General features: G+C 44.7%; 1 protein-coding gene across 1 annotated transcript; it reads left to right on the forward strand.

Moving 5' to 3' along the window:
- The first annotated feature begins 1,290 nt into the window (after window positions 1-1,290).
- Window positions 1,291-6,380, forward strand: LOC112077646 (probable E3 ubiquitin-protein ligase MID2). Its single transcript, XM_024144133.2, has 3 exons — window positions 1,291-1,435; window positions 4,952-5,204; window positions 5,477-6,380. The coding sequence occupies exons 1-3, from the start codon at window positions 1,291-1,293 to the stop codon at window positions 5,889-5,891; spliced, it is 813 nt and encodes a 270-aa protein (XP_023999901.2). The 3' UTR covers window positions 5,892-6,380.
- Window positions 6,381-9,435: the final 3,055 nt, after the last annotated feature.

Raw genomic sequence — 9,435 nt, forward strand, 5'->3', positions numbered from 1 at the left:
ATCATTTAAGACACCAAGCTGTTATCTACACTATTACACAGGAATCATTTAAGACAACCAAGCTATGTCTAATATTACACAGGAATCATTTAGAGACAACAAGCTGTTAGTCTCACTATATTAACACAGGAATCATTTAAGACACCAAGCTGTTATCTACACTATTACAGGAGATCATTTAAGAAACCAAGCTGTTATCTACACTATTACACAGGAATCATTTAAGACAACCAAGCTATTGTCTACCACTATTACCAGGAATCATTTAAGACACCAAGCTGTTCACACTATTACCAGGAATATTTAAGACAACCAAGCTGTTATTACACTATTACACAGGATCATTTAAGACAACCAAGCTGTTATCTACACTATTACACAGGAAATCATTAAGACAACCAAGCTGTTATCTACACTATTACACAGGAATCATTTAAGACTATTAGACAAGATAGAATCAAACTTGATGTTTCTTAAAAAGGTCTTGACTTCACATTGTCAAGTCGACATTCACCTATCATTGGAGATGGAAGGATATCCAGTGGGAGAACAAGTATTTGATACACTGCCGATTTTGCAGCTTTTCCTACTTACAAAGCATGTAGAGTCTTGTAATTTTTATCATAGGTACAACTTCAACTGTGAGAGACGGAATCTAAAAACAAAATCCAGAAAATCCACATTGTATGATTTTTAAGTAATTCATTTGCATTTTATTGCATGACATAGTTATTTGATCACCTACCAACCAGGTAAGAAATTCCGGCTCTCACAGACGTGTTAGTTTTTCTTTAAGAAGCCCTCCTGTTCTCCCACTCATTACCTGTATTAAACTGCACTGTTTGAACTCGTTTACCTGTATAAAAGACACCTGTCCACACACTCATCAAACAGACTCCAACCTCTCCACAATGGCCAAGCCAGAGAGCTGTGTAAGGACATCAGGGATAAAAATTGTAGACCTGCACAAGGCTGGGATGGGCTAAGGACATAGGGCAAGCAGCTTGGTGAGAAGGCAACAACTGTTGGCGGCAATTTAGAAATAGAAAAGAAATAGAAGAAGTTCAAGATGATGGTCAATCACTCGTCTGGGGCTCCATGCAAGATCTCACCTCGTGGGCCATACATGATCATGAGGAGGTGAGGATCAGCCCAGAACTACACGGCAGGACCTGGTCAATGACCTGAAGAGAGCTGGACCACAGTCTCAAAGAAAACCTTATGTAACACACTACGCCGTCATAGATTAAAATCTGCAGCGCACACAAGGTCCCTGCTCAAGCAGGCGGCATGTCAGGCCGTCTGAGTTTGCCAATGACGCATCTGGATGATCCAGAGGAGGAATGGGAGAAGGTCATGTGGTCTGATGATTCAAAAATAGAGCTTTTTGGGTCTAAACTCCACTCGCCGTGTTTGGAGGACGAAGAAGGGATGAGTACAACCCAAGAACACCATCCAACCGTGAAGCATGGAGGTGGAAACAATCATTCTTTGGGGATGCTTTTTGCAAGGGGACAGGACGACTGCACGTATTGAGGGGAGGGATGGATGGGGCATGTATTGCGAGATCTTTAGCCAACAACCTCTTCCCTCAGTAAGAGCATTGATGATGGGTCGTGGCTGGGTCTTCCCGCATGACAACGACCCGAAACACACAGCCAGGGCAACTAAGGAGTGGCTCCGTAAGAAGTGATCTCAGGTCCTGGAGTGGCCTAGCCAGTCTCAGACCTGAACCAATAGAAAATCTTTGGAGGGAGCTGAAAGTCCGTATTGCCCAGCGACAGCCCGAAACCTTGAAGGGTCTGGAGAAGGTTTGTATGAAGGAGTGGCCAAAATCCTGCTGCAGTGTGTGTGCAAACCTGGTCAAGAACTACAGGAAACGTATGATCTCTGTAATTGCAACAAAGGATTCTGTACGCAAATATTAAGTTCTGCTTTTTGATGTATCAATACTTTGTATGTCTGCAATAATGCGAATAATTACTTAAAAATCATACAAGTGGATTTTCCGGGATTTTTGTTTTAGATTCCGTCTCTCACAGTTGAAGTGTACCTATGATAAAATTACAGACCTCTACATGCTTTGGTAAGTAGGAAAATCGGCAAAATCGGCAAGTGTATCAAATACTTGTCTCCCCACTGTATATTGGCGGAGGAGTAGATGGAGGGATATATATGGCGGAGGAGTAGATGGAGGGATATATAGGGAGATGGAGGTAGAGGAGGAGAATGGAAGAGGAGGAGGAGGAGGGAATTATAGGGGAAGGAGGAAGATGGAGGGGCAGAGGAGGAGATGGAGGGATTATAGGGAGAGGAGGAGGAGATGGAGGGTAGAGGATGAGAATGGAGGAGGGAAAGGAGAGGAGGAGATGGAGGGTAGAGGATGAGATGGAAGAGGAGGTGGAGGAAGATTGGGAGTAGAGGATGAGATGGAAGAGGAGGAGGAGTGGTAGGTAGAGGATGAGGAAGGATGGAGAGGAGTAGGAGATGGGTGGGTAGAGGATGAGATGGAGAGGAGATGGAGGGTAGAGGATGAGGATGGAAGAGGAGGAGAGGAGGAGATGGAGGGTAGAGGATGAGGTGGAGAAGATGGAGGGTAGAGGATGAGATGAAGAGGAGGAGGGGAGATGGAGGGTAGAGGATGAGATGGAAGGAGGAGGAGGAGATGGAGGGTAGAGATGAGATGGAAGAGGAGGAGGGAGATGGAGGGTAGAGGTATGAGATGGAAAGAGGAGGTGGAGGAGATGGAGGGGAGAGAATGAGAAGGAAGAGGAGGTGGAGGAGATGGTGGGTGAGGATGAGAAGGAAGAGGAGGTGGAGGAGATGGAGGGTAGAGGATGAGATGGAAGAGGAGGGTGGAGGAGATGGTGGGTAGAGGATGAGAAGGAAGAGGAGGTGGAGGAGATGGAGGGTGAGAGATGGATAGGAAGAGGAGGAGGAGGAGATGGAGGGTAGAGGATGAGGTGGAGAGTAGAGGTGGGGGTTGAGGGATGAGGTATGCAGACGGAGGGTGGAGGTGGGGGTTGAGGGAGGCAGACGGGGGTGGAGGTGGGCTTCCCCTGGTCTGGTAGACCTTGTTCTCTGGGGCAGTGTCCTTTCTGCTTGTCTCTCTGACCCTCAGCCTGCAGCCGCTCTCCTTCATCTTCTCCATGACATCTGTCCATCTCTCTGTCTGTTGTGTCCGCAGGGTAGAGCTGTCATTTAGTCCAGGTCTCTCTCTCTCTCCTCTCTCCTCTCTCTCTCTCCCTCTCTCTCTCTCTCTCTCTCTCTCTCTATCTCTCTCTCTCTCCATCTTTCTCTCTCTCTCTCTCTCTCTCCATCTCTCTCTCGCTCTCTTTCTCTCTCATCTCTCTCTCTCTCTCTCTCTCCTGTAGCAGGGAGCATGATAGTGTCAGCCAGCCTTCCTCTCCTTGCCTCTGACAGGTTTACTACAGCACATAATCCCAAACACTGCACTCATAAAGTGTGTGTGCTTTTCAAATGCATTTCCATAATTTCCCTTCCTCCGATAGCTACAGTGCTTTAAGATACACATACATAACCCTGCTCGGAACGATACACAGCTGACACAGAAACACATTGCTCCGGCTTTCATTCCGACTCCTCAGTGCCTCAACAATACACAGACACGAATAGAACGGTGAGCATCAGTGAATTACACGTCTGTCATTTATAAAGTATTGCTGGGAAGAAGAAATGTATAATCCTAGTTGTGAGAAAATCCCATCTCTGTATCTCAAATAGTTGTATTAATTATTGTATTAATAATTAGACAGGGCCCATAGACCAGCGCCCATCGACCAGGGCCGCATTAGACAGGGCCCGTGACGACCAGTGGCCACATAGACCAGGGCTCCATAGACCAGGGCCCATCGACCAGGGCCCATCGACCAGGGCCCATCGACCAGGGCCCGTTGACCAGGGCCCATTGGTTGTTCAAAGGTAGGGCACTATATAGTGAATAGGGTGACATTTGGGTTGCACGCCTGGTCTCCGTGGTAACATGATGGAACCCTTTAAAAAGGTGGTGATGCTGTTAAGTGACACCTTGGCTCTGTTGTGTCCCGGCCCCTGTAGGAATACACTGGTAATGAGAGAGATGCTGTGAGTGTGTGTGTGTGTGATGACTGTTTCTGGTTTGTTGATTGTCACGTGTGTGTGCGTCAGTATACCCGCCTTTGTGTGTGTGTGTTTGTCCTCTGTCGCCCGTCACGTGCAGCGGCTTCAGTCCCCTCCTCTCCTCACTCAGCCAGCCAGCCAGACCAACAGTCCCCAGGAATGTGTGACAGAGCCAGTGTGTGTTTGAAAATGTCTGCGCTCGCAGCGATAAGCAGATCAAAGCAGAGAATCTTTTCATGTAATTGGCTTCCAGAAGCACACTGCCAAAGCATCTCATATCCGTCCGCAGTAACACTCACTCGGAAAAGGATATTTGGGCAGGCAGAGAGGAGAGAGAGAGAGAGAGAGAGGAGGAGATGGAGGGAGCTCCATTGTTGCTCATTTAAGCCCTGTAAGACGAGGAGGAGAAGGAGGGATGGAAGGAGACTGAGGAGGGACTGGAGGAGAAGGAGGGATGGGGAGAAAGGAGATGGAGGGAGAATGGAGGGATGGAGGAGAAGGAGGGATGGAGGAGAAGGAGACTGGAGGAGAAGGAGGGATGGAGGAGAAGGAGGGATGGAGGAGAAGGAGGGATGGAGAAGAAGGAGGGATAGAGGAGAAGGAGACTGGAGGAGAAGGAGACTGGAGGTGTCAGAGTTAAATGTCAGGTTGTCCAAGGCCAAGGGTGTTGTTAGAGATGTGTAAATGTTATGTTCTCTGTCATAAAACTCACAGCATTATTCACAATATCCTAGTTTTGATGTTCATCTCAGACACTTGACCTGAGGCTGATTGTCCACCTGTCTTTCTTCTGCTGCTGATGTCAAATGATGATGATGTGTGCTAAACCTAGAGAACCTCTGTGAAGCTAAACGACTCTCCTCCACCTCTCTTCCAGGTCAGCCTTTTAAGCTGGACCCGAAGACGGCCCACAAGAAGCTRCGTCTGTCCAACGACTGCCTGACCATGGAGAAAGACGAGAGCTCCCTGAAGAAGAGCCACACGCCAGAACGCTTCAGCAGCACGGGGTCGTACGGAGCAGCAGGAAACGTCTTCATCGACAGCGGCTGTCACTACTGGGAGGTGCTGCTGGGCGCCTCCACCTGGTGAGTTGTGAACTTGATAACACTGTTCACAGCTTCATGCAAAAACACTTTATTTACCTCCATCGATCATTTAATATCCTCTATAGTAGTGGAGTAAGCTTTATCGATACAAAATAGGAACAATTCTAGAATGTTGTATTTTCTACCCTTTTGATTTCTTCTCTACAATAGTGACAAAAGACTTTCAATACTTATGCACTAGTTTTCACTGAACATTCCAAACCTCAGTCAATGACTGGCCCTCCCTAACGCTCTGTAATCCCCTCTGACAGGTACGCTGTGGGCGTGGCTTACAAGTCAGCCCCTAAGAACGAGTGGAGTGGTAAGAACTCCTCCTCCTGGGTGTTCTCCCGYTGTAACAACAACTTCATGGTGCGTCACAATGGCAAGGAGATGCTGGTGGAGGCCAGCCACCAGCTCCGACGTCTGGGAGTCCTTCTGGACTACGACAACAACTCCCTGTCYTTCTACGACGCCATGAACTCCCAACACCTGCACACCTTCGAGGTCAGCTTCCTGCTCCCCGTGGCGCCCACCTTCATGATTTGGAACAAGTCAGTGATGATCCTGTCGGGGCTTCCGGTGCCGGACTTTGTGGACTGCCCTGAGGAACACCAGGAGGGGATGACGACCCTGTGCCGCCAGCAGGAGTCACCCTACGTGTCGGGTATGAAGGGCTGTCACTGAGACCGGGACTGGGGCTGCGACTCGGCCTGTTGTCACAGAGACGGCTGAGATTGGGGTCGTTGTCACGGAGACCGATGAGGGCTTGGACTGGACTCACTGGACTGGGCTGGGTTTGACTCACTTACTTCCTGGGTTTGTGGGCCAATGGGGATGAATCTTCCTCATCCTCTGCTTCCTGCTTCCTCCTTCCTCATTTTCCCCCAGCTCTCCTCTTTTCTCGTCATGGATGGTTTCAGTTACAATGCCTACTAGTTGTCTCAGTGTGACGATGTGTTTTGTTGTTTATGATATTTACAAATCAWCACAGAAGCTTGACTTGCATTATGTGACTACTAGTCTTGTATTATAAGAAACTTTATTAATCATGATTGATTAGAGGAGAATGTTAATTATTTATGAATAATAMGTTGGTTTGCTTTATATATTTACATTTATTTCCCTAGTGTGTAAAAAAAAAAAAGACAGAAAATGAATTTGGGCAGGATTGTTCTTCCTCTAGAAAGCAGAGTGAATTTATATTGTATAGAAAAGGGATATGATTATGATGTTTATGCGATTCTTAACACAGTCAAATTTACAAAACTGACGGAGAAAAAAAGTTCACAAAGTTGAATATTCAGGGAGGAGACGGTTAAAACATTTGATTTGCTATCGGTTTTGATGTCATAGCATGATATGTCTTTCCTCTGTGATTGGTTCACACTTCATGTTTTGTTTGGTTTTGTTTTGTCGAAAAGCATGCTGCATTATGGGATCCCACTTAAACCTTCTGGTTCACAGGTTATTCTATATACACTCTATCTCCTTAACCCTTTACTGGTTCACTTCCTGGTTATCATGAGGCACTCCCTGACTCCTGACCAATAGAATCCCTCACAGTCACTACGGAGCTCCACCACCTGCCCTCACATCCAATCACTGGTCGAGGTTTACCTACTACAGAGAGGTGTGTTATTGTTGATTGTTCCCCGTATATAAAGTCCCAAGACAATGTAGACCTGTTATTTTCTTATAGAAATCATTTGATTTTCATTCAAGAAAATCACATATTAACCTTCACCAGATATGGAGAAGAGAAGACCATACAAATCTATGACATTTTCATCAAAAAGTTAAGCGTTACATAATCATATATTTATTTGGGCCTGCTTTTTATCAGTTGGTGGTGTAGATTATAAATATGATTATCCTCTGATTGATATTCAGGGATTGAATACATAGTGGRTCTGATCAAGACAATCAATAGTATATTATTATGCAGGCAGGTTTAAAACATAACAAGGAGTGTGTAACAGGAAAACCGATGAACTATAGCATAACGTAATACTTGAGATACTAACTGTTACTTACTGAAAACGAACGGGTGCTTTTATTTTTTACAGTGATTTAATAAAAGTAGTAGTGAAGATATTGGGAACAGACAGACTCATTACGACTGGTCATSCCACCGTTCTGATGGCAGTGGTTCCATCTCACTCCACACATCAGTGGCTTTACGCCGCGTCCCCAAATGGCACCCTATTCCCWATATAGTGCACAACTTTTGAAAGTCAAAAAAGAATGCGCTATGTGGGGAATMGAGTACCATTCAATCCAGCCTTAGTTTTCCCGTTCCATTTCCTGTTTTTTTGTTTTTAAGTTCCTGTTTTTAATTGAAAGCACAAACTACCCAATCTGGCAGATGTATACTTGGCAGAGTGAGAGTTGGAGACAGAGAGACAGATATATGAATGGATCTGTAACTTAACTGCCGGTGAGTCCTGAGTACCGTTATAGACCTAAAGACGACAGCGATGCAGCCGCATGGCSAGGGTCTTCTGTTTTAAAGAGCTGGCTGAATACTGGACTCTAATAATCAGAGGTCTTTTAAATAACACTGCTTTGATTATAACAGGTGGCAACACTTCACTGTAGWCCCCTTTTATGTATGCATTCGTAAAGCCTTTATAACWGCTACATAAGACATAACATCAGTYATATGCCGTTATTAAGGGTAATACAAAGGTCACAGAGCTGGATAAAGAGGTTGTTCTCTTTTCTTTAGTCGGGCAGCAGATTTGTGAATGTTAACATTTCTTGAATTCTCAGAAAGCTGATCAAGATGAAGTAAACAGAGGTGGAAAGCTGGCTGTTGATTTCTGAGCTAAAACTGACAAGCTCAATTCATTTGTACAAGAAGTGCATTTGACTTGGGAGTCACCTACCGCATGCATGATAAATGTGTCTCTGATCTACTTGGTCCATACAGTCTGTGTATCTCATGAAAGTTTTATAGAAACAGATTAATAACAAAATGTCTATTTGAAATATACAACTTTATTGAGACGTCTGTGTTCATGCATATCATTCAGRTAGTTTTTGCTGTGCTTTGTGCTACTACTACCGGTCAATAAACATACTAAGAATAATTGACTATCATTGTAGTTCAGTCAGTATACAGTACCTTCTAGACACGATGGAATAGATCATTATTTAGCATTTCTGTTGTGTTTCTGAAGAAATTATTTTTTACAACTCTAGAAATATATCTCTTTACTTCTCCCCAACAACCACTGTGTGTTCAGGACAACAACATCAACATAACGCTACTGTTTCAATAGATATCTGACTTGTAAGAAAGAAAAATTATGTAAATCATCGGGGGGGGGGAAATATATATTATATAAAATTGTATAATATACAAAAAAAWATATATGAAGTAATGTTATTTATGTGAACTTAAAAGTCCAATTAAAAGTCTGATCAAAAAAAAAAAGTATTGAGTTATCGTAATTCTGTTATTATCCTCGCTGTCCTTCACTCTTTCCACAGATATCTCCTTGCTTCCACAGTCTGATCTGTCACGTGAAGATGTTGTAACCTCCATGATGGATTGAAAGATATCACATGCCATCATTCAGCATGTAGCTAAGCATCTCGTTTAGTTTGTAGGGAAGGGTTGTCTAAGCCTGCATTCTCAGGCCCGGGGGGGCATGGGTAGGGGTATGAGAGAGGCCTGCTGGGCTGGCAGGGCATACAATGGGCATGGGTAGGGGTATGAGAGAGGCCTGCTGGGCTACAGGCATACAAAATGGCATGGGTAGGGGTATGAGAGAGGCCTGCTGGGCTGGCAGGGCATACAATGGGCATGGGTAGGGGTATGAGAGAGGCCTGCTGGTCTGGCAGGGCATACAGTGGGCATACAGTGGGCATGGGTAGGGATATGAGAGAGGCCTGCTGGGCTGGCAGGGCATACAGGGCCCAGGGTTAGGTGGAGGGACACACTTTTAAAAACRWTTTTACATTATGAAGGGCTTGACATTAATGAATGATTTTTTACTTGATCTGTAACACCATGGTGACTAGGTGACTTTAAATTGCATTGTATTGTGTTGTATGATGCMAGAAATCAATTTACCAAAAAAAATGCATTATTATTAACAGACAGCAATTTAGGCAATGTCCATGTATTTATATATTCTTAATTACATTACTTTACTTCGATTTGTGTGTATTGTTGTGAAATTGTTAGCAATTACTTGTTAGATATTACTGCACTGTTGGA

The sequence above is a fragment of the Salvelinus sp. IW2-2015 genome, unplaced genomic scaffold (genome assembly GCF_002910315.2).
Source record: "Salvelinus sp. IW2-2015 unplaced genomic scaffold, ASM291031v2 Un_scaffold4790, whole genome shotgun sequence".
NCBI classification, from domain to species: Eukaryota; Metazoa; Chordata; class Actinopteri; order Salmoniformes; family Salmonidae; genus Salvelinus; species Salvelinus sp. IW2-2015.